This window comes from Megascapheus bottae, chromosome 16 (assembly GCF_031878675.1).
Source record: "Megascapheus bottae isolate mThoBot1 chromosome 16, mThoBot2.hap1, whole genome shotgun sequence".
NCBI lineage: Eukaryota > Metazoa > Chordata > Mammalia > Rodentia > Geomyidae > Megascapheus > Megascapheus bottae.
This window is the reverse complement of record NC_143524.1, coordinates 38949247-38974917: the sequence shown is the minus strand read 5'-3', so window position 1 is coordinate 38974917 and position 25671 is coordinate 38949247. Positions and strand designations below refer to the sequence as shown.

Genomic DNA, 25671 nt, shown 5'->3' with positions numbered 1-25671 from the left:
TCTCACTTGGGAACAACAGAAGTAACCTAGAAAAGATCTGGAAAAGCCCTATCTCAGTTTGGGGGCACCCTGATTTCTATAATCTCCTCCAAATGGGCCAGGAGCTTGGGAGGCAGAAGGATTTGCATGACCCTTAGAGATAATCAATACAGAGCCTCCCCACATAAACATAACCTCAAAATAGAAGAGTTGTAAGAAAGAAAAAAAAATAATAGCAAAGGGACATAAGCTAGAGGACAGTGTGTCAATCTATCACAGTTTAGGCCCATGTGCCCTCTCCCCCCTGCAGAGGCAGACCCTGATGGAGAGGACATCTTTTCTAAGACTGAAGACTGGCGGAATTTGAACACTGAGCAGGAGAAGAACAGGAGCCTAAGCTATTTTCCTCCCAGAAGGGTCCTGGAATGTGCTCAGAGGCAGCTGCAAACCACAGGAAACAATAGCTGTATTCACAGCCCTAGGGGAGCTGGGCTGAGGTGGGGGTGGGAAAAGGAGGCTCAGCCTGAGTGGGGGGTGAAATCTTCAGAAACAGAACCTCAGGGTCTGTCAGAGGCCACTTGTGGTCTGGCCAGGGCAGGGTTCTACTGCTAGGCAGCTTGGAGCCCTGAAACTTGCCAGCCAAAAGTGGTAGGAGCAGGGTTCTAGGAGCAGCTACCACAGCTGGTTCAAACTACCTGGAGAGGCCCCTTCACCAGGTGTGATGTGTCACGGAACACCTACAATGACAGACATTGAAGCACTGGGGCTGTGATGGGAACACAGGAGGAACAGTCGTCATTTGTAAACCCTGGCCACCTCTAGGAAGTTTGGCAGCTCTCATTTTTCCATTTGCCTTCCCTGGGGCTGAGGGTGGGCCTGGGTTCCTGACCCAGAGACCTATGAGAAATACAGGGCCATTTCTGCCCTCACCTCATATAGACAGAAGAAAATGCCACAGGAGTTGTATTTGCTGGGGAACCACACAATGAAAGGCTGTGTTCCCTCTGCCCTCATCGCAATAACACACACACACACATACATACATGCATGTACATATGCATGCACACATTCAAGCACACAGGCACATAGCAGGTAGAATGGCTAAGGGACTAATCACTCTTACTCTAGGAAACCACTGCTTGCCACAGCGTTCTTGACAAAAAGAACAATGTATCACCAACATTCCAGCCTGACCAATCCTAACATATTATTTAGAACACAAAAAATAAAAAAACCCTCAGCTACCAAGAAGAGTCTAACTTTTTTCTTCCTAAAATGCCTCATGACCAATAACAGTCACTTTGGCCACCCCATCCCAGACAGGGACCTCCACCTGTAAAAACATGTCAACACTCTGGACCAAGTGCTAGAACTCATCCCTCCTAAACCAGCTCCTGGGCCCCTCTAGTCTCCAGAAATCTTCTCTTCCTGGTTTGGCAGCCAGTCTTCCTGAAATCACCTCTGCCCACAACCGCAGCCTCAACCCTCTACCTGGCCTTTCTCCACAGCTCCCAGGGGTCCCACTCCACCACCCGTCACCAAGGGCACCTCCCAGGCCCTCACTGGATGGCTTTTGTGCCTTCAAGGCAGCACCCCACAAAGGCAGCCTTGCCTCCTCCTGAAGGACCACTGCTAGCAATCTCCATTTCTTTTTCCACCCACCCCTCACCCTTCTCCCTTCTCTCACTCCCCCTCCTTCCCCTTCCTTCCTTCCTTCCTTCCTTCCTTCCTTCCTTCCTTCCTTCCTTCCTTCCTTCCTTCCTTCCTTCCTTCCTTTCTTTCTTTCTTTCTTTCTTTCTTTCTTTCTTTCTTTCTTTCTTTCTTTCTTTCTTTCTTTCTTTCTTTCTTTCTTTCTTTCTTTCTTTCTTTCTTTCTTTCTTTCTTTCTTTCTTTCTTGGTCCTGGAGCTTGAACTCTGGGCTTGGGCTCTGTCCCTAAGCTTCTTTTTGCTCAAGGGTAGCACTCTACCACTAGCAATGCAATGTCACTTGCAGCCTTTTCTGAGTAGTTTATTACTGATAAGTGTCTCACAGCCTTTCCTGCCTAGTCTGGCTTGGAACCGTAATCCTGGGATTATAGGCCGGGGCCATGGGTACTCAGTTTCAATTTCTTATATACATATATAGTGGTACTGGAGAATGGACCCAAGAACTTTTACTTGCTATGCAAGCACTTTACTTCTTGAGTCATGTTCCAGCACTTTTTTGTTACTGCTGTTACCATTTTATATTTTACAGTACTAGAGACTGAAGTCAGGGCCTCCTAACATTTGCTTAGGTGGGTGGGTGTTCTACCACTTGGCCATACATATTTTGGTTTTGAGATGAGTCTAAAGAACTGTACCCAGGCTGGCCTCAAAATGCATAATCCTCCTGCTTCTGCATCCTGATTAGCTGGGATTACAGGTGTAATCTCACCTTTCTCCATATTAATATAGGTGCACTGGTACACTTGTGGCTGCTGCCAAGGAGGAAGAGACCCTCCTCTTCATGTTTAATTCTTCACTGGGTTCCCAATCCTGCCAACCTATGTGCGCCCAGACCATTATCTCTCATTCCAAGTTTGCTCATTGTTCTCTCCTGCTTGATTTTTTTTCTTTTGGCACACACACATGCATATGCACTTGCATGTATCAACATATAAACCACACAGAGTTCTTACACACACATACACACATCATATACCAATACTATAGTATATAACATACACTAGTAGATATTTGTTGATTGTTAATGAGTGTGCCTTCCCCCACTTCTGTTAGGCTCTACCTGAGCTTATCTGCTACGAAAATGACCCTGCGCTCCAGCAGCAGAGAGGCAAAGATTCGGATAAGCTGGCGCACACTGAGGCAGGTAAAAAGGCACTCAAAATCCACGTGCTCCAGGCGGGAGTCCATGGGCCGCCGCAGCTCTAATACCTGCAGGAGAGCAAAGGAAATGAGTAGGCAAAGGCCAGGTGAGGGTCACCGTGGTGGGCCCCACACAATGTGCCTGCAGGATGGTTTCCCTTCCCACCCTCTCCTTACAACAGTCTCTAATCTTTGCACTAAGCAGTAAGGTGCAGTCCTCCCCTCTGCTCAGACTTTAAGTCAGTTCCTACAAGAGGGCTAAACATGGGAGATGACTGGGCGGAGGCAGCCCATGCAGAATCTCAGGAAAGGGTGGGGGAAAGGGAGGAAGACTGACTGCTGTTATGGCTAAAGGACAGCAAACAGGCTAATATTTTCATGTCCCCCTCCCTCTGGCCTATTTCCCCAGGCATGGATCCTGGCCTCCACCCTGACTAGATCCCACAATCCATCCTTGCTCTGCAGCCCACAGGAAGTGGGGTGTCTCCACGTCCCAGTACTCAAGTCTCAGCTATCATTGGGAAGGCAATGATGTTATGCTTATTGTCATGTCCCCACCCTTTCCTGCCAGGAAGTTTCCTTCCAGAGACTGTTTGTCTTGCCATCCTGCCTTTATCTCTGTCATCCAAAGCCCTATGCCAGGGATGAGGAAAACACATGGAAAGACTAGCTATTCCAAAGATCTTGTTAGACAGAACTGTCTTCATCATAGGACAGCCAGAGCTGTCCTAAGGCTGCTGACCCTGAAACCTACTTCTCAGGGCAAAGTCATGAGGGTGAAGGTAGTAAAGACCCCTAGGAGTGACGGCAAGAGGAACAAATGACACCCTGCCTAGTTTCATGCTTGGTCCCTCAGCATCTGTGGGCAGCAGCGACATGCAGGCTTCCTAAAAACTGGAGTGAGAAACAAATTCCCTCTTACAAACCTGAGGCAGCAAAGTTCACTCTTCTCAAGAGTCTTATACCCTACACAATCTCACTTGTTCTTAGTAATTTAAGCAAGCAAAGGAATTTTAACTCCTAACTCAGTATACATCCCTCTGAGCCTCAGAAAAGCAGCAAAAAAGGCACAGTGACCTGTGTTCTCTGCCTCTCTTGCCAGTGCTAAACTCCCACAAGGCCCAGTGAGTAGCACGTACTGAGGAGGCCTCCGTAAGTGCTCAGTAATTGTGGGCAGAGGGAATGCCACACCATAATTATGCCAGAGGCCTTCCGCATCCTCTTCAGTCTCAAAGCTCTCCTCTTGAGAACCTCTTTCCATTCATCCTGCCCTAGAGACCGCAGCCTAGTGGGGCTTCTCCTCACTTCCTACCTCTTCCAAATGAATCTGACACTGCTCCACGGCAGGAGGCAGGACGGAGGAAGGCCCAAGTCTTGGGCTCCTATCGCTTCCCTATCTACTAATCATTTTACTTCATATCTCAGAATTGATCATGGCTCACAGGCTTGTGTTAAGAGAAAGGAAGGGTGGGATTAACATCTGAGCATGGCAGGTGAAGAGTCAGGGAAGCGCCTCCATACATAAATTGCTTCACTTGGATTTCAAAGACAAGATGGGAAATGTCATCTGCACAAAAGCAACCAGGGATCAGTGGGGAAGAAGAATCCAAATCAGACAGATGAGAAATGAAGATCAGATCTAAAGACCTCTTAGTCATGATGTTAGACTGGCAGGGCCAGGTCAGTTGTCCTACACCCAAGATTATTCATCTCGCCTAGTGTCCCTCTAACAGAAAATGAGGAAAAGGAGCCCCAGCAGGTCCTTGCCATTGACCTCACACCTCCATGCCTCTCAAGTCCGTCTCCCTCTCAGCAACATAATGTGAACGCTTCCCTCTTCTAGAACCCAAATCCTCCATCTTGCTGTCTGAGGTTGCAAAAAACAAAGCCATCAGATGAGAATCCTTCCCTCTTCTCCTAATAAAAGTCAGTTCTCTAATGAAACACCTACCTTCTCAGTGTATTTTTTTTTCCTTTCCTGCAACCTCAACTTCTTCCGCTGGGGCCATTCATACCAGCACCCACACATCTTTCACCAACTCCCTGCTCCCCATTTTCTTACATTCTCTGTCTCCTTACCTAGTTGGCCTCAAAGCTAAGCCCAGTGAAAAGCTGCTCCTACAAGCTGTTCACACATCTATGCCACACAGGCTTCTGGGCTCCTAAATGGCATTTTGTCATGCCTCAGCCTGATCTGGTCACTATTTACAACTTGTTTTTTTTGTTGTTTTTTTTTGCACCAGTCCTGGGCTTGAGCTCAGGGCCTGAGCACTATCCTTGGACTTTCTCCAGGCTAGAGCTCTACCACTTGAGCCTCAGCACCATTTCCGGCTTTTTTCTATGTATGTGATACCGAGGAATTGAACCCGGGTCTTCGTGCATGCTAGGCAAGCACTCTACCACTAGGCCAAACTCCCCTCCCCACAACTTGCTTTTTAAGTAACAACTTTGCCACTGCCTTCTACCTACCACTTCCAAATGAATCTGACACTGCTCTGTGGTAGGACAGAGGAGGACCCAGTCCTAGGCTCCTCTCTTCCCTATCAATTATTTTACCTGTATCTCAAAACTGTATGTACAAAACTGATTGCTTCCACATCTTCATCATGGCCCCTCCTTCACATGCTCCCATCTCAAGCTTTGGCTTCATCAACTACCCTGCTGTTCAGATCAGAAACCTGGTCCTCACACTTATTCTTCCCCTTCCCATCAAACACAACGCATCATTGCTCCTCTGTCTAAAACACATTTCAAATCCATCTATGTCTCTTCACCCTCTCCACCATGCCTTGACTAGGGCTACAGTCCTATGTTGCCTGTTTGACTGTACTATACTCTAGCTGGTCTCTGTTTTTACTCCACCCTATTATCTGCGTGGTGGCCAAAGCAACTTTTTAAAAGGCTATCAGAGCTTTCCTTAACCCTCTTGGAGAAAATAAAAGATCTTTAACTTGGCTTCGCAGGAGCACTGTGGCTTGATGCCTGTCCTATTTACCCTTCACTGCTCAATACCCTTTAGACCACCTTGGTCTTTTTTCAGGGGCTTAACGAGCCTGCGCACCTCCCACGCTCCTGCCTGCGCATACTCTGTTCCGGCTCCCTGGAATAATCTCCCATCCACTTTCTCCTTCCCTCTCCCTCTTCCTGCTTCATTTTTGCTGCCTCTACTCACTGCTTAGGTAAATCTCACTTTCTCAGCGGAGCCCTTCCTGGCACCCTAACCAGTCTCTTTGTTACACTCTGCTTTCACTTGATTCTTAACACATTTAAGAATCATCTATTTCTTTAACACCAGGATCTCTGGACTAGACTAGAAACTCATGGAGGACAGAGCTCTGTCCTCTTTAACTTGATGACACTGTGCAAAGCGGGGCATAATCCTTGATTGTGGAAGCGTGCATATATGCAGTAAATATCTAACACAAAAGGAAAGTACGTGGGGTGCTATTTTATCTACTGTGTAAGGGAAGGTTCCCAGGAGCAGAGAGTTGTGCACTATTCAGAGTTCCATGGTTCACTTTCAGTCTCATGATTGGGTATGCAGGCATGGTGAGCAAGGAAGAGGGAGGTATGCGTCCTAAAGGCTGCAATGCTGACTGGCCACGTCCAGTTCCAGTCCTAGCCAGAGCTGGAAGGAAGAGAAGCAGCGGTCCCTACCTCATTGCCAGCACCTGGCAGAAAAGTCTTCACTTTGATGGTCTTCCCTGGGGCTGGGAAGGGTGACTCCATAAGACTTCTCATGAAGGGATAAACCAAGGCCGCAGAGATCCCACGCCGGCGCTCCACCTCATCTAGGACCTGTGCCCACCACCAAGAGCCCAAAGAGAAAGGGTGTCAGGAGCTGCCTTTCTACATCCTAAGCAGAGGAAGGCAGTCTGACATCTCCCCAAGCTGGACCGGAGACCAGGAGATGATTGGACTGTCCTGCCAGGATCTTTATACTTTTCCCATTTTCCTTGGCAGTTAGTGATTATTCTTTCCCTCACTGGCTTTGCTTTAGTCCTTTAAAGGGGAGCAGCTGAGCTAAGGAAACATCAGCCGACAGTCAGCTTCCTGGGCCCTCCTGGTTCCCCCAAGGACACTGACTCTATCCACAGCCCAGGGTGGGCTTTGACATAAACAGTCACTGTTAGCACAGATGCTGGAGGAATACCAGTCAGCTAGGTAAGGAGCCAGGATTGGGGATAAAGACAGAGCTCACTCGGACTTGCTCTCATATTCCCTTTCTCTCACCCGCTCTACACAGGTGGTTTTCTCATCTTGGCTGGCTGCAGCCATTCCTATGGGAGCTGTCAGCTGGGAGCTGGGGTCTGGGGAGGAAGCCAGAGTCTCTTACCTTGGAAAACAAACCGAAGCAGCCAAGGCGGCTGATGACACAATACACCTCTGGCAAACGAGGCCCTTTCCCACTTGGCTGGGCCAGGATGAAGAAGAGACAAAAGAGACGGAGAGATAGACACACAGAAAATGTATGAATTTTATCATTAGTGTTATATGATAACCATAACAATTATTATTATTGGGAACTGAGTTCTAAGTACTGTCCTCTAGTGGAAGAAGACTCTATAAACAACTTCTAAACCAAACCAGGTCCCCCAAGACAGGTTGCTATTCTTTAGGGGCAAGCTTTGGGTCTTTCAGCCCAAGATGCCAGGTTCCTACCAAGCCCTACACAGGCTCTCTCCTCCTCCCAGGACATCACTGACAGTGGTTGGCAAAGGACAAAGTATTTTGGCAGATGCCACAGGATGATTTGTGGGTTTAGGTCTCGAAGGCTGGGACCCTAGAGAACTTGGGTCTCACTAAGAGCAAGATAGGTAGCTTTATGCTCCCAACAGAGGAAATGCTACAAAATTCTCCTCAGCCGTGTTTTCCCTTCCTTAATTTAACCGCATTCTAGGAAGACAAATTGCACCCATAGAAAAGGGAGGCATGATTACCTCTGTTTTGCAGATGAGGCCACAAAGTTAAAAAAAAAAAAAAAAAAGATGAAGCCATTCCCTAAGGTTATATAAACAGAAGTTGTGCAGGCAGGAGTCATTTTGGCCTTTGTTTTTTGTCTTGCCTCCAAAGCCTGCTTGTTTTCTGACAAGCAGGGATGAAAAGAGATATAGGGAGGGAAAGAGATATAAAAATATGGGATATAAAGGTATACTATGAAGCAAAAAAGAAAGCAGGATTTAAAGGGCAGGCAAAGGAGATGGGACCTGTGGGCTCTCCAGGCCTGTAGCCCCCACAAGTAGTCTGGGAGAGTCTACAGTCCCACAGGGGGCTGGCAGCAGCCTGTGACTGCCTCTGGACTGAGGCCTGTAGGGTCTGACAAGGCCCAGTAGGGAGGGAAGAGAGCAGCAGGTGCTGGCCCCTCATGTAGGCTGTTAAGCAGATGCAGATGGGGCTATTTCAGTCTCCAAACCTGCTGGCCACACGTCACAGATCTAAAGAGAAGGCAGAATCTGTTTTTGTCCATATTAGGCTTGAAATTCACTCCTCTCTCTTTCCCTCTCCCCCGCCTTCCCTAAAGCCCCAAGTGATTAAATCAAGTATGTGGGATTTGGGTTAGAATCATTGTGTCCAATCTGCAGGAATGCCGAGCTAGTGCCAGCCCCCTTGGCAGGGACCCAGCCCAGGCCCTCACTGTAAGGGCCAGGACAAACATGCTCTTCCCTGGGGGCAGCAGCCCCACTGCAAAGGAGCAGCCCTGATCTATCCATGTGCTGGCAAAAGCTGCCTTTGGAACACTCTTCCTTTGAGACCCAGGGGACCCAGGCACATGCTGACCTCGGCCTGGCTCTCTACATGGCATCTGAACTGTTCCATGTTTCCTCTGCCCCACTCCCTGGACACTTAATATCCAAACAGTCCTCCCCAGAGCATACTTTGGGGATCCAGGAGTACCAGATTGATGATAAAGGACTTAAAGTCAGTTTTTGCTCTTCCCTTCACTGGCTGTGTGACCTTGGCCAAGTCATTCCACCATGGAATTTCAATTTCTTAAACTGTAAATCAGGGATTATAAGACTCCATGGGCAACAAAAGCATACTTAAAGCACCTACCTTGGAACATGATAGATCCTCAACAGAAGTTTACTAGGAAATCTGAGCCAAAGGGCCATTTGGATATTTACCACATCATTCTCAGTCCTTACAAAATTATCAGTACAGGCAAATGGCAACATTATGAGTGTCTTCTGTCACATACTAAATGATTTTAAGGGCCTTATATGGCTCTCAGGCTGGAGATTCCCCAACTCCTACTTATCCCATCAATATTAAAAATTAGCCCCACTAGCTAAAGTTCCTTAAGGATAGGGTCTATGCTACACTAACTGTCTCTCTCCCCTCACCCTCTTTCTCTCCCTCCCACCTTTTCTCGCTCTCCTCTCTCACATGCTAGGTAAGCTACCCTTTTTCTGCATGTGTGACAGGGTTTTTCTTGGTTGTTCAGCCTACCATAGAACTCAGTATGCAGACCAGGCTGGCAACTGAACTCTCCATGTTCTTGCCTCTGCCTCCTGAGTATGGAGATTACAGGTCTGTGTCACTATGCCTGGTTTCAGAACTCATCTCTATGTGTCTTCATACAGTCTGACCCAAGCCAGGTATATAAGTGTTTCTGAATGAAGGAATAAATGGCCTAGAGTTTTTTTAGATCTGCTATAATTGACCCCTACCTAGGACTTCCTTCACCTAGCCCTAAATTGCTATTTGTGAGTCCTTCTCCCACTAAACCCCAGAGAACCTCAACACATTGTGAATAAACCAATAACCTGCAGGAGTCAGTCTCTGGGCCTTGGTTACCTCCTGGTTCTTATTGTCTCTGCTTCAATTTTTTTTTTTTGAGATGATGGGAATAGAGATGAAAAATGACTTTTTCCCCTTGTAAAATAGCTTATATTTTCTTTTCTTTTTGGCCAGTCCTAGGGCTTGAACTCAGGGCCCAGGTGCTGTCCTTGAGCTTTCGCAAGGCTAGTATTCTACCACTTAAGCCACAACACCACTTCTGGCTCTCTTTGTGTATGTGGTAACCAAGGAATTGGTTTCATGATGCTAGGCAAGCACTCTATCACTAGGCCAAACTACTGGCCCCAAATGGCTTATATAGGCAAAACATGATGCATTTTTTTCAAGTACAAGGCATCTGCTCTAAGAATCTCAGAGAATGTGCTGCTTAGACTCCAGTCCTTTTGGACCATGGCTAAGGCTCCCTCCCCACATCAGAGTGGGCATGTATGGGGTGAGGATGCAATTTATTAGATACATCTACACATATGGGTTTGGGGGACTAATATAACTAGATAGCAGCAGAGCCTATAATGCAAGAAAAAAAAATAGGATGAAGGAAAAAGTGATAAAGACTAAAAAATCCTGACAATCCAGTAGAAGGTGATCCACTCTTTCCTCACTGTCCAATCTTAGATCCTGGGGCCCAATCCAGGGGTTATTCTGAACTCTAATATCCCAAGAATGCTTCCTCCATGCAAGTGTATATGCTTGTGTGAGGAGGAAGGGATGGGCTCAATAGACCTCAGGTGTCAACTTTAGTTGTGGAAGGACATATAAACACAAACAAATATCCCAGCCCATCTCCTACCCAGCAGCCTCTGAAGGCTGAATAGCCTTACTTACCAGTAAGCGCCTACAGTAGCCAAAGCGTCTGCTGCCATCTTCCCCAGTCAACATGAAAGAAAAGGTCTCACTAGAACCAGGAAGAGGGAGAAGTCTGGCATGAAGGAAGTTAGCAGAGGACCCTAGCAGCAGTCCCCAAAAACAGGGACCATCATCCAGGGGCCGGATGAGGAGTTGGAAAGCAAGTTTGAACCCAGGAAAACTCCCCTCAGTTGTCTGCTGCTCTTGGGGGTATTATGTCCCCGTCCTCCCTTCAGCTAGACCAGGCCAGGCCTCACCTGCTATACTCTGACACAGGGAGCCAGTCCTTGGCATCTGGGAAACAAAACTGAGGGATGGCTTTGAGCCTTTCTTCTGCCTCCCGCATTTGTTTGGTGGGTCTGTCGAGCTGCAGGGAAGAGGAATAAGGACAGAGATAAGCAAGAGATGATAAGGAAGCTCAGGGCAGGGGTAAGGATGAGTGAGAAGCATCTCTAGCTCCTAAATGCTATCCCACCAGCTTCATACTTCTCAGAAACCTTGTCCTGCCCCTAGTTCTTACAGAGGTTGGAGTGTGAGCTGAAGCATCGTTTACTTATTCATGCATTCAGTAAGTGCTGAGTTCTGAGCACCTTGCACATGGCACCTGACAGTCAGTGTGCTGTGTTGTGAGCTACACATGCAAATGTGGACAAGGGCCTGATCTATACTGGGAGAGTGAGGAAAACAACCTATCAGAGGACGCCAAAAAGAAATAAATATACAAGAGAGAACTGTACAGGAGGAGGGGCTACATCCAGGCACCTAGAAAGACCTCAGAAAGAAATGTCACTGGAGCAGACTGAAAACTGAGAAAGGGCCGGCAGAAGAGGTGGAGAAAGAAAATTCCAAGCAGGCAAGGCAAAGTAAAAAGACTTGAGTGTTCTAAGAAAGGAGGCCAAGCTGACTGGCAAGGGGCACAGAAGTGGAAAGAGATAAGGGAGGGGTGGTGGTAGGGAGTGACTAGCAAGGGAGTGACATCAGGTTTCTTGATGGGTGATAAAATGCTCTAACCTTGATTGTGGTGACCACTGCACAGCTCCACAACTATGTGAACGAATTCTGAATTTGTAAACTCTACATGAGTGAGTTGTTGGATAAGGAAGAAAAGTGGAGAGAGGGAGGAAGGGAAGGAGAGACTGAGGAAGAGAGTCATTGCAGAGGTTTCTCAAAACGGTGCAGTCCTGCTTAACAATATGCATGTTATGCTTAGCTTTGAGAAGTGCTTTCAGCCTCATCCTCTAAATAAGCACTAGGCCCCCAAACACCAGATGAGAAGTTAGAAGGAAAACCCTCTTCCCAGAGGGGCCAAGTGAGAGGGAGGGGAGGGGAGAGGAGCCTGGGGGAGGGGGTGTCACCTTGGGAAACTGGTAGGAGACTTCAGGGAGGTAGGTGTTTCGGGATGGCTTCTTCTTGAGGGACACCACCACAAAGTACTCAAAGAGCTCCCGTTCTTGCCACTCGAGCAGCTCCAGCTCCAGCGTCCGGTAACTGGGTGCACGCTTCAACATGGACTGGATGTGGACCAGGCGCTGTGTGTGGGCTAGGGGCAGGTCTCACATGAGGGGACAAGTAGGCTGCCCCTCACACACCTCCGATCAGCCCCTCCAACACACTCAACAATCCCTCTGAATCACACCCTATCTGTCTAACTCTAGTTAGGTCGGGGGAAGAAGTGCTTGCCTCTGGTTGTCCATGACCACACAAGGTCTCTATCCTAACACAGGGAGCTACTAGGCTTATTTTTCTGGAACCTCTGGCAGTTGAGCTGGGGCCAACAAAACTCCCTAAAGACAGCCCTGGCACCCACCCTGTTGGCCCTCTTGACACAGAAGCTCTGAATCACAAGGTATGAACACACATAAAGGCTTCATCCTTAGACTCCTAATCAGAGTCCTTGTAATTGAGCCTTTGTCCCTAAATTCAAAGTTCACATGCCAGTTAGGGACCAATGGAAGTGGGGAAGAAAGGCAAGCTCCCATATACTGTAATAATCCAGGAAGGTCTAGGCTGGGTTTCTCAGTAGCAGAGCACAGAGATTTGTCAACAAGGAAGTGGGACTGTGGCTCAAGGGGTAGCCTTGAGCTGAAGAGCTCAGGGACAGTACCCAGGCCCAGAGTTCAAGCCCCATAACCCACCAAAGAGAGAGAGAGAGAGAGAGAGAGAGAGAGAGAGAGAGAGAGAGAGAGAGAGAGAGAGAGAGAGAGAGAGAGAGAGAGAATTTGTCAACAACCTCTAGAATACAATGATTCCAGAACCTTTCAGGAAATAAAAGTGAAGGCCTCTAAGGCTCTGGTTTCCTCAGTTTATGGCACAACTCTTACAAATGAAAGAGGTACTTATAATCTCAATCTCAATTACTCTCTGAAACTTTTTTTTTTTTTTTTTGCTGGACCTGAGGTTTGAACTCCAGGACTAGGGGCTGCCCTTGAGCTCCTTTTGATCAAGGCTACCCATTCTACCACTTAAGCCAAAGCTTCACTTCTGGCTTAATTGGAGATAGAAGTTTCATGGACTTTCCTGCCTGGACTGGCTAGGAACCTCGATCCTTAGATCTCAGCTTCCTGAGTAGCTAGGATTGCAGGTGTGAGCCACTGGCACCCAGCTTCTCTGAAACGTTTATCTGCAGAGCCAGTACCAATTCCCACGGATAATGGCTTGAAAAGTGTGGGAAGGGTCACTAGCAAAGGAAGACCAATGCTTGGATTTACCATGTAATGTAAAATGTTAAAGGCTGAGCTATAAGAACTCAGAATTGAGTTCTTGGCTGAGAATGTAGTCTAGTGGTAGAATGCTTACCTAGCATGCATGAAGCCCTGAGTTCCATTCCTTGGTACCACATACATAGAAAAAGCCAGAAGTGGTACTCTGGCTCAAGTGGTAGAGCACTAGCCTTGAGTGAAAAGGCTCAAGGACAGCATGCAGACCCTGAGTTCAAGCCTCAGGACTGGTTAAAAAAAAAGAAGAACTGACTTCTCAAGAACTACACACTTCTCTGCAACTCCCTGTTCTGGTGGCCACTCCAGCAAAGCCAGCATGACCCTAGGAGCACACATGCAGTAAAAGGGAGGGTTGGGTCCCCACCACCAAGGCTGGGAAGGGGTACCAGGCCTTACCTTTGAACCTGTCATCAGAGTCACTCTCGCTCTCACTGTTCTCATCTGGAAAAGTAACACAGGAGCAAATGCTTGCTAAGCCCGGTCCTCAAAGAAAGTGTTTGGAGTCCTACCTTCCAACTTTTCTCACAAGGGGTAGATAAGAGCTAACCTGGGCACATATCGGTGTGTAGGAGCTTAAGGGGCTTGGTACCAGGATCTGTCAGAATCCAGATCTCAGGTACCAATCTACATACAAGTCCTATTATACCAGATCTGAGATAGGGTAGCTGAGAGAGCCAGGGTCAGAGGCTGAGCCAGCAGAGAGGCCTAGAGGCCTGGAACATAAGCAAATCCCACTTCAAGCAAGCCAAGACATGAAATGGAAAACAGACCTCAATGCTCAGTAAGTCGGGGCTTTCCTTTTGCCAGAAACCGATTCCCACACCCGCCTCCAGCTCAGGCCCAAAGCCTGAAGTCAATCTATTCCAGGGTTGACTTCTCTCCTTGGCTCTCCCTCCTATGTGGCCATTTCCTGGCAGGGTTTTACCATCCTAGAAAGTAGAAGCACCCCATGACCAGATCATAAAAGGAAAACTGAGGTCAGTGCATGCTTTCCTACATCCCTAGTGCCCAAAGGCCCCCAAAAGCTGAACCAGCTCAAGTATTAGGCCTACCTCTCAACGACGCTGTCTCAAAACTGGACATAGACAGTTTTTTTAACCTCTTCTTTCCCCTCTTGGCATTGTAGATGGAGTTAATTCTTTGTACAAGCTGGGTGAGAAAAGCAGGAAGGGTGAGGTAACCCTAACACCACCTGCCCCTGTTTCCAAGAGGACAGATTAAGAGCCTACCCTTTCCTATACTGATGAAAATTTTCTACATTCTGCAAGCTAGTCACATCATGGGTTCTCCCTTCAAATGGAGACTCACCAGCAATGCTCCCTAGTTCTTCATTCCCCTTACCTCCCCTCCCCAGGAGAGAGTTCTCCTGCCCCAGGACAAGGACACTAAACTTAGATCCCCAGAGGAAGGAACTGTGATCAGTCTCCACAGGATGGGAACTCCTGGGTCCCAAGAGTGATGGAACCTCACACAAAGAGCTTCTCAGATGTAAAAACAGGAACAAAGATTCTAGCCTTTCCCCTCTGGGCCATAACCTGGGGCCTTGACAGGAAGAAGCTAAATTCCCAATATACCCAAGCATTGTTTGTAAGCTAAAAATACCCTCAGGCTAAATCCTGCTGCTTTGGGCTAGGGACCTTGGCCTGATGGCCATGTGTGCAAATCATTGCAGAAAACTCTTCAGTTACCAGAGTTACAAAAAAGACCTGTATTTTAATACTTAGATCCCTAAAAGTCTAGAAATGTTTATGTGTACACAGAGATCCCCAAATTCACATACCACACATACTCATGGGGTATCCTGGCTGACCCGTTCATCTAACATGTGAGCCTGAAAAAGCAGTCAAGACATGCTTATTGGTAGGAAAAGGTAATTAATCCAGGTGAAAAGGAGAACAGGGTATGGAACCCAGAATTAAGGATTCAAAAAGAATTAAGAAGGGAGGAAAGGAATAAAGGGGGAAGGGAAGGTAGAAAGAAGAAAGGAAGGAATGCAGGAGAGAGGGAGAGAGGGAGGGAATGAGGGAGGGAGGGAGGGAGGGAAGGGATAGCTGGTTGCCAGGAGGGACAGCTAGCTGACTGCCTACCCACCTGCCCAGGCCCCTAGAATCCTTGAAAAGGATACCTTGGGGATGCGGCGGGCCCGGCGGCTGGACAGCAGCTCACTTGTGGTGCTGAGGCTGTCCTCATTGAGGCTGGAAGGTGAGGATGGCAAGCTCAGCTGAGCCAGCAGCAACATGTCATCATGGCTGTGTCTCTTGGGTAAGCGTGGCAGCCGGTGGCTCTTCCTTTCTGGCCAATTCCCACTGCGCATAGACTGGCTGGTGGGTTTCAGGGACAGCTGGAATTAGGGAGAAAATATGAGGGCTTGCCAGAAATGCTGTAGCCATAGTTATCTTCTGAGATCTGGACAAGAAAGCTAAAGCTGCCATCTTCAGCTTTCTCCAGCCCCAAGGTGAATTTCTGTTGGCCTGAGTTTCATTTTAAAGACTATAGCTATGAATTAGAAAAGGCCTAAGATAGAGTAGGTATTTGTTTCCCTAAAGAAAGTATCATGAGCCATAAGTTTGACTTCGTGCCTAGCATGCACCAAGGCCTGGGTTCAATTCCTCAGTACCACATGTACAGAAAAAGCAGGAAGTAGTGCTGTGGCTCAAAAGGTACAGCTCTATCCTTGAGAAGGCCCAAGGACAGTGCTCAGGCCCTGAGTTCAAGTGACAAAAAAAAAAAAAGGAAAGAGAGAAAGCAGGGGGGAGGGGCCAGGGGGGTTAGAGAGGTAGCGAGGGATTAGAGAGGGAGGGAAGAGAGAAAGAAAGATGAAAAGATCATTATTTCTGCCAGAAAGCAACCTGACACTGGTGGCTAATGCCTATAATCCTAGCTACTCAGAAGACTGAGATCTGAAGATCACAGTTTGAAACCAGCTGAGGCAAGAAAATCTGTAAGCACCTTAGCTCCAATTAACCAGCAAAAGGCAGCAGTGGAGTTGTGGCTCATGTGGCAGAATGCTAGCCTTGAGTGAAAAAAGCTAAGGGACGGAATCCAGGCCCTGGATTCAAGAACAAGTACTGGGTCCAAAAAAAGAAAGGTAGAGAGAGACACTAAGAAAGAATGAAAAGAGCCAGGCACAGTGGCTCACGCCTGTAATCCTAACTACTCAGGAGACTGAGATCTGAGGACTGCGGTTCAAAGCCAGCCTGGACACTAAAGTCCATAAAACTCTTACCTCCAATTAACTACAAGAAAACCAGAAGTGGCACTGTGGCTCAAGGGGTAGGGTGGTAGCCTTGAGCTGAAGAGCTCAGGGACAGCACCCAGGCTCAGAGTTCAAATCCCATGACTGACCAAAAAAAAAAAAAAAAAGGGTAGAAAGAGATGGCAAACACAGACTATGAACTTTAGGACTGAGCCTGCTTGATGGAGCCAGACTTCCCTAGCTCCCCACCACATCAATACTAGAAGATGGGCTAGCAAAGGCAATAACCCACGTGCTCTACTGTGCAATCCTAGTAGCTGGGACATACTTTCTCCATGGACAGCACAAAGGTTCTGGTTACCAGTGCTGGGCAAGACAGGTCTCGTATGTAATTGGATCTTACTCCACAAGGTCTTGGACTGTCCTTCTCTTCCTTGCCCTGATCTACTTCCTTTTTTCTCTCTCCCTCTACAGACTGATGCCTCCCATCTAGATTGATGCCTCTCAATACATGGTGCCTTACAATGGATTCCTGCACACTGCTAGGAAGGCAGGTGCCCTCTAATGACCCTCACATAGGAGTCTGGATTTGTCTATCCTCAGCCCTCATCAAATCTTCCACACCATATCCCTCAGTTTCTTCTCCCTACCCAATCAGTCTGGCCAAACAAATTTGATGAAAACTTGTTTAAACATAGTACTTTAGAAAGGAATCCAAAGTCAGAAGAAATAATTTATATATTCTTTGGTTAATGCTGTAAGTTAACCAAGTACTTCCATTTGCAGCGTTAAGGGTTACCTGAGTAGGTCAAAAAGGCCTGCTCTACTACCTTGCTGGCTTTTCCTGCTTCCTGGATAAAAATAGAATGAACTTATATCTAAGAGATTCCTCTGACCTTTCACCTTTCTTTTCATTCTAACTTCCTTCAGCCTATTCTTCAAAGATTTATTCTTAGTTGTCTAATAGGAATGGCTTCAGATACAACAGGCTTCCCAAATCTGGTTCATGACCTATTCCTGGCCACCAAATGCCAGTACTAAGATAGTTCCTGAAAATAATTGAATAACTAGGGTCCTGTCTTCTCATTTCCCATGGAGGGGAGGAAGAATAATGATAGGGGAGGGACTTCAAGGTGCTCCTGGCTTAGTTTTTTGCAGCTCAGAAAGAAGGTGCCACATCCCAGTTGCTCACAGTAAATTCAACACGGCGGAAGTTCCAGAGTATAAACTCTTTCCTGACAACCTCTTTTGACTACTGAAGAAGAAAGCCTCAGGGAGAACTGGGCCCACACTCTGAGAGGACAGGCCCCTTCTGCAGCCCTCCTGTGGGCCCAGTTCTATATTACCTGCATGGGTGGATTGTTGTACTTCCTGTCCTGAGGACTCCACATCCTATTCAAAGAGTCTAAGGAGTTCTCAGACAGTTGCTGGGATTTTCGTCCTGCTCTTCGGTTCTTCAAGTCCACATCCTCATATGGATTCTCCTTGGGCAGCTCTCCTGCAGAGAAGAAAAGTTTGAGAAGGGAAGAAACACACACACACACACACACACACACACACACACACACACACACACACACACACACACACACACACACACGCAAATAAACAAGCAGAATTCCTGTGAACCAAACAGAATGGCTTCAGCCTGGCCCTTTTAGTTCATGAGTCATGCAGCTGCCTGTCTACAGAGGGGAGGCTACAAACAGATCCTGGCTCCAAGTCTAAAAGCAAATACTTCCCCCAACCCCCACCCCCACCTCATCCCCACCTCCAGTTCAGCTCAGCTCAGCCTTGTCTGGCCTCTGCTTTATAAATTCAGGGATTGCACAAGAGGAGCACAGCTATCCCTGCCTGTGCCCAGCCACAGAGTTTGTTGCTGGCTCTCATTCCCCTCTGCTGGTAAAGCTCCTCCAGAGATACGCACTTCTAAGCTTTCATAGCTCACACAGCAGTCTCTTTAAGCAACTCTCAGTGGGTCTAAGGGACTGGGTCTAAGGGACTGAGTTTCAGAAGTAAGCATGGAGAAACTCAAAGAACTTTAGGGAGCAGAGTTTTGCCTGATCTCCCTCTCACCTGTCACACCATTCGGCAAGTCTTATAGAATGGGGATCTTGTCTGAGGCAAGCTTAGAACCATAACAGAGATAGGCAAGAGGTAAGGGTTCAGTAATGACTCTTTCAATGGATTTTTCTACTTAATGTACCACTATTTCCTATACTGGTGATCTCAGCAAAAACACAACTATCACCCCTCCCCTTAGGCACAAACCCTCCTGCAGTAGTAACACAGCAAAGTATAAAAGGCTTGGAAGGAATCTAGGCCAGAGTGTAGGGGTAGAAAGTACTTGCTTCTAGGGATCCATTTCTTAAATCCCACCAGTTTAAAAACAAAACAAAACAAAACAAAACACCTCAAAAAGTTCAAAACATAGTCCTTGCTCCTAAAGAGCAAGACCTGAAGACAGCAGAGATAGTCTCTCATACCTATGCCCTCCAGCAAATACTAGACTTTTCTAGAATATAGTAATATCATGAGCCATCCAGCTTAATCTCAGCAACAAGATCTTTTCTTTTCCCTCTCTAATTCCAATAGCACTGTATGAGACTTGAGACTTAGGTACTAGTGACAAGATTAAGACTTGGCTGAGGTCACCTGATGAAGCATCAGTAACTGGACAGAGCTTGGGTGAATGTTACTCTCCACAACTGTCCTCAGAAGCCTGCATGTACCTTACACCCAGAACAGTTCAAACCAGCTCCACAGAGCAGGCAGGCGCATACCTGGACAGAGGGCTAAGGCTGCTGGGACTGCATGTGCTCCTAGACAGGGCACAGGAGCAAAATAGAACTCTATGTGAGAGAAACCTGAGGTTCCCCCAAATTATAGCATCTACTTATTGCTCTTGAGAAACCACAATGAATTTTACAGAGGTAAGGGGAGTGAAGGGAAGATTTCAGTTACTGCTAAATAGATTGCAATGGGAACAATACAATTCTCTGTAAGCTATGAGTCATGGATGGGTCAAGAAAAGATTTAGGACTGGATTAAGTGATTCCCAACACCACACACTCCCCAGCAAAGGAGCAGACCTTTTCCTGTAACACAGTCATGCTGTTAAAATGAGTTGTCTCCATTCCAGGGCCCTGACTAAGCAGAGCTAGCCCAGCAGTTCTGCCTCAAGAAGCCAAATATCAAAGCCAGCATCTTCTGCATGTTTCTCCAGCCTACCCCACTTGGGGAGGAGGTATGGTAGATTGTCTACTTCTTGGTTCTTCCTCATTGTATACACTGCAAGAGTGAGGTGTAAAGGGGATTAAGAATGGAAAAGTGCCAGGATACTTGCTTCCCGATCCTATAAAAAAACAGGACAACAGTATCACTGTCCAGATGGGGTGGGGGAACATTACTTCCTCACCCATCCAGTCCAAACAGCCTCGATAGTGGGAAGCTAGAATCCTTCTCATCATCCCCAAGCTAGAAGAATTTTTCATCAGGGTTTCACCAAGCTGTTAACGTTTTGCATCCATGAACTGACCTGCGCATTTATAGAATGTTTAGTGACAATCCTGGCCTCTATCCACTAGTCCATCACTTGTAAAAATAAAAACAATGCCTTCAGACCCTGCCAAATGCCCCTTGGGGAGAGAATAAGAGAGGAAAAGGAGGAAGAAAGAGAAGAAGAGGGGAGAGAGTAAAGGAGTAGAAAGAAAAAGGGGAGGGGAAGAGAAAAGGAATGAAAAAGAAGGAGGGAAGGGAGGGGAAGGAAGGGAGGTAAAGGAAGAGAGAGGAGGGAGGGGAGGGGAGAGGAGGAAGAGGGGAGGAGAGGAAAGGGAGGAAAGGGAGGGGAGGGAAGGAGCTTCCTAAGGATCAGTGCTTTAGACAGATATTTTGAAACTTTCTAATAGCTTCTGAGCGTCATGCCAAAAGACCCCAAGTCTAATCCTCTTGTCTTCCAACCTTCCCTCCTCTCTTCTCTCTCATTTTCTCCCCTTCCTTCTTCCTCCAGAATCAGAACTTTGAATAGTGTTATAAAATCTAAAGCTGGTTCAGTGGCTCACGCCTGTAATCCTAGCTACTCAGGAGGCTGAGATCTGAGGATTGCGATTCAAAGCCACCTGGGCACTAAAGACCAGATGTGAGACTGGTGAGATTCTTATCTCCAATTAACCACTAGAAAATGAGAAGTGGTGCTGTGGCTCAAGGGGCAGGGCGGTAGCCTTGAACTAAAGAGCTCAGGGACAAAGCCCAGGCCCATTGGGTAGGGCAATAGCCTTGAGCTGAAGAGCTCAGAAACAGCACCCAGGCTGAGTCCAAACCCTATGGCAGATCAAAAAAAAAAAAAAAAGATATGAAGTCCAAAGAAGTAACTGGTAAACTGGTATACAACGTTAATATACATCAATGACAAACGGTTCTCTATACCGCCACTGAAAATGGCCTCAATACCCACTCCTCCTTCCCAGTCCCAATGACAGCCTTTTCGTTCTCTGATGTAACCAGTCCATGAATCACATCTTCAGTGAACTCTTTGCTAGCTCCAGCCTAAGCCCTGCCCCCCTGCCTCCTCAGCCTAGTTTGTTCTCTTCAGAGCCCACCTGCCACCCCTATTTAGCACACTGGTTCCTTTGGAACTGTCTCCCAGACATTTTCTAGTCATCTCTACAGGCAGAAGGATGCCTAGGGGAGGAGGAGGAGGAGGAGGAGGAGGAAGAGGAGGAGGAGGAGGAGGAGGAGGAGGAGGAAAGAAAGAAAGAAAGAAAGAAAGAAAGAAAGAAAGAAAGAAAGAAAGAAAGAGAAAGAGAAGCACCTGAGAGCTGGGTACCAGTAGCCTATATCTGTATTCCAAGCCAGCCCAGGCAGGAAGGTCACTGAGACCCTATCTCCAATAAACTAATAAAAAAAACTAGAAGTAGAGTTGTGGCTCAAGTGGTAGAGTACTAGCCTTAGAAAAAAAATAAAGCTAAAGGATAGCACCTAGGCCCTGAGTTCAAAACCCAGGACATAGACACATGGATAGACACACAAACACACATATATACACATACACCCACACCCCCACATACACCCCCACACACAGTCTCTGAGTCCTAGAGCCACTAAACCAAACTTGTAAGTAAACACCAAATCTAAGAATGGGAAATAGTGCTGAGAACGTCCTACACGGAAACTAGACAGGACTTCTGTGGAAGCTAGAGCAAAGTGAATGTGATGATTTGGCAGGCCCGGATGGGAGGCAGTACCAGGACCATCCACACTGAGCATGGAGAAGGACCTTCCTCTGTCCTACTCAGGAGGTCTAGCCGGGAACGGCCCCAGTACAGCAAGCTCAGTCCCATCTCATTTTATTCAGATGCAAATCTCAACCTTTTCCAACTAGGCTGATACAGACCAAAGCATCACCAGGAACTTTTGCTCTGCACTATTCGAAAAGCGGCTTGTCAGAACCCCAAATTATCACAGTGACCCTCCTGAGCAAAGAATAATCCCTCCCTAACCACTGTCCCAACCCTTCCCCACAGCTCCTAAGGTGGTTAATCATACATGAAGCGCCCTACTCGACTCTCCTCATCCCCTACAACCAGAAGAACCAGCGAAATGAGGTGTATACAGGCCCAGAGAATTTCCCCATTACACAGTCCAAGTTCTCTGAACCACACCCATGGCTAAAGCCTAGGGGTCTGCAGATTTCCTTTCATAATTCCAATTGGCTGTTTGTTCCAGGTCTCCGCCTCTCCCCCAACAGACTCCACCCCCATCATACAGCAAAGAAAGGGCCAGGTTCTCCAAGGAACAGGCTTTGACACCTCTTTTCAGCAGCCTTGGCACCTTTCCCTAAGCTGGCTACTTTACTTCCTTCTGTAACCTCCATCCTGGTAGGTGTCTCTTCTCCTTATTGATGCCCAGCTTGGGGGTGAAAGAAACAAGGCAGAGAGAATGGAGCCAAGAAGCTTTGCACAGTATCAGCTGGCAGAATGGCCCTGTCCCCAGCTTGCAATCCACTGAAGTTCCTGGAAGCTGTCCCTTGGCCCCAGCTAGCTGATGGGAGTGGGAATCTCGGCAGGAATGTAGCCCCAGTTCCTTGGTTTTGCGCCCAGGCCACTCCACATAACTCCCTAACAAGCTGTTTCTTTCCTTGGGTGCATTTTTCAGTGTCAGGCTCAGAATGCAAATGATTACAAGGGTTTAATAGAATAGCAACCTCTTCCAAGGGCAGATGTCAAATTAGACTGCAGTAAGAATTAAAAGCCCCAGGAAGCAGCAAAGCAGCAACTTTCTTTTTGAATCCTTCTCTTGCAAATTAGCAGACAAAACCTCAGTCCTTCCGGAGTATTCCGCCCTGTTTCCTTAGACATTATGCCTGGTGTGGGCCAGAGGCCAGCCAAGTCCCTGAGGCTCTTTGTTCAAGACTATGCTCACAGAGAAGATACACTGGTCTCCAAGCCAACTGGCCCTCAATCTCCAACAGACCAGATCTCCAGTCCAATGGGCTATACCCAAGCAGGAAATTTAGGTGACTTCTCTCAGCCTCCCTACAGGCCCATTATCACATGCCTGAAACAAAGCTCCCTTTGTCCCCATGGACGGGAGGCAGCACAGGGCTGAATAATCTAGCCAGAACCAGAAACAACTTTAATCCCAGAACACAGAGGCTAGGCAAGACCAAAAACTGAGCTTAGGAAGTATAAGCCATTGGTCAATGATCAATCAAGGCAGAATGAAACCCAACATTCAGAGTTCAGCAAAAAGAGACTCCCTGAAGCCTATAGGTGTGGGGGAGGAGGAGGGAGAGGAGAAGAGAGTATAAATTCTTGAACAACTCTCCAAGGAGATAGAGAAAGATAAAGAACCAGAATTTAACAGAAAGAAAATATTCTCCTTTGTATTTCCCTCTAGCCTCCCTGGTCAGGTGCTAGAAATTTAGCCTAGAATGTTGTGGGAAATAAAGGGTAAGAAAACAACTGGGAGAGAGTAAGAGAAGAAGCCCCCCTCCCCCCCCGACTCCTCCCCCAAAAGTAGTAGTATTCATTGCCTGACTTATGTTAACTGTAACCCCTCAGCGTATCACCTTTATAATAACAATTTAAAAGTAAAAATTAATTTTAAAAAGGTAAGAAAATATCCAGGGCACTATCCTGTATTACCTATAGACCCTCCAAACCACCTGCACTCCACTTGTTAAACCCAAACACCCACCTGCCCTTCCCACCCCCCACTCCCTCCCACCAACAAATCAAAACAGAATGGTGTCAGCTCACTCCCTGCCCTCTTGCCTGTACTCTCCCATCCTTTTTATCCTCTTATTCTTTACACAAAGGCTCTGAAGGTCCAGGTAAGCAAGTACAAAGGTGCTCAACTCCATCTCTACACCCCCCACCATACTATGCAGCCCTTACCTATAATTCTATCTCATCCACCCATGAAGCAAGCAGGCTGCTCTTCTATTTTCTTGCTTCCTCATATAACATCCCAAAGTGGCGGGGGGGGGGGAGAGAGTCTTTGTAATGAGAGAGTGGCAGAGGCCCAAGAAAACTAGGTTCTTCTTCATCCTAACCTGACCTATGAAGGCCCAGAAAATACCTCTGCCACCAAAACAGTACTTCCAAAATTCAGTCCCCTCTACTCTATCCCTAAACATCCCTCAACAGAATCCTGCATCATGAATTCTGGACAGGGTGGAATAACTAAAGTCATCCATCTTTTCCTGTTCATCACTTCTGTTTCTCATCTGAAATCCTTGGGCAGCAGCAGAGAGATGCTAGTGAACAAAGGAGTGAGAACTACAGTACTACCTGGGCCTGGTGTGCTGGAGGGGTATTAGGAAACTGCAGGTCTATCTGCCCAAGGCAGCTACCAAGGGCAGCACTGATACCATTGCACTATGACACAATGATTCATTACATCAAACTAGAGAAAATTAGGATATTTTCTCCTGAGAAATGGGGAGGAGCATGGGAGGAGGATGGAAGAAGAGAGAGATCTCCTCGCACTAATCAGTGATTTTCTTCCATTAGAAAGTAAAAAAGATAGGGCCACTTGGATGCCCTTTGGACAGAGGAGCTACAGCTAGGGGTGAGGGATGGATGAAATGAAGTGAAGGTTGAAGAACTGCCTCAGTTCTGGGAGGGGGTGGGCAAAAGCTGTCATTTTCCCCCAGGACAGGGATAGAGGAAGAGGCTTCTCTCTCCTACACTCTTCCAGCTATCATTCTGTTTGCAGGGCTACATATCGTAGGCTCCATTCCTTGAAACGCAATCTATCTGTGGAGTCTGAACACAGTTGTTGTCTCCTCAGAAATGAAGTCCAACAAGTTGTAAAGAGTACACTATGAAATGATGTCAGATCAAGTGAGGGACTAGGGCAACCTCCTCCTCCTAAGACCTCCACACTCAGAATCGGAAAGGCTTTCCCTACTGGGTCTACTTCTCTCTGTTAACTAAGATTATTTTCTTCAACTTCAAGGCCTAAGACAGAGTCAGGAGATAGAGTACTCAGAAGAGGAACAAGTGAACACAAGTCCCTCCCCTCCAGTAACCTATGTCAAGACACAAGTTCATTGAGCAGACTCAAATTCTATTAAAGATAAAAGTAGTGGGCCAGGAGTTTGGCCTAGTGGTAGAGTGCTTGCCTAGCATGCACAAAGACCTGGGTTCAATTCCTCAGTACCACATACATAGAAAAAGCCAGAAATGGTGCTATGGCTCAAGTGGCAGAGTGTTAGCTTTGAGGAAAAAGCCCAAGGACAGTGCTCAGGCCCTAAGTTCAAGCCTCAGGACTGGCACAAAAAAAAAATGGTAAAAGTAGGACTAAAGTGCATGCCAAATATAACCAGGCATGGTGGCACATGCCTGTAATACTAGCACTTAGGAGGCTGATTTGGCAGTCGGCTTAGGATCCTATTTGGATCTTATTTATGATGTAACCCATCTCAAACAACAAAAATAGGAACAAAAAAGCTACAAATAAACCCTACCCAGACACGACCATCCATTTGTTGTTGCTGATACCTGAAATAATGTTTTCCTCTTCTGAAAAGACAATTCTCTAAGGAGTACTGCATTTTGTTCTTCTTTGGAGCCTCAGTTCCAGGCTGTATTTTCAAGGATGTTTATATAGATGTCTTGGAAGACAAAGATAGTGTCTCCCTCTTAGGGAGGGGCATTTTTGTTTCTTGATCACAAACGATACCATCTTCTCGTAGAGCCAAGGTTGGGCAGGTTTATCAGCAGCTCCCTCAAAGTCTGTGTTCTCCTAAACTCTGGCACTCTCACTGGTGTACAAATT

At 47.1% G+C, this 25671-nt stretch overlaps 1 protein-coding gene across 10 annotated transcripts in view; it reads right to left on the bottom strand.

Moving 5' to 3' along the window:
- Dennd2b (DENN domain containing 2B) overlaps positions 1 to 25671 on the bottom strand; it is a 145756-nt gene that overhangs the window by 7420 nt on the left and 112665 nt on the right. For all 10 annotated transcript variants that reach the window (XM_090348188.1, XM_090348186.1, XM_090348192.1 and 7 more), the window contains 10 exons: positions 17733 to 17884; positions 15316 to 15531; positions 14243 to 14339; positions 13587 to 13631; positions 11829 to 12013; positions 10731 to 10840; positions 10453 to 10522; positions 7163 to 7240; positions 6484 to 6624; positions 2747 to 2895 (listed from right to left, as the gene is read on the bottom strand). In XM_090348188.1, coding sequence (XP_090204314.1) covers positions 2747 to 2895; positions 6484 to 6624; positions 7163 to 7240; positions 10453 to 10522; positions 10731 to 10840; positions 11829 to 12013; positions 13587 to 13631; positions 14243 to 14339; positions 15316 to 15531; positions 17733 to 17884 — 1243 coding nt within the window. The remainder of the gene's footprint in view (positions 1 to 2746; positions 2896 to 6483; positions 6625 to 7162; positions 7241 to 10452; positions 10523 to 10730; positions 10841 to 11828; positions 12014 to 13586; positions 13632 to 14242; positions 14340 to 15315; positions 15532 to 17732; positions 17885 to 25671) is intronic.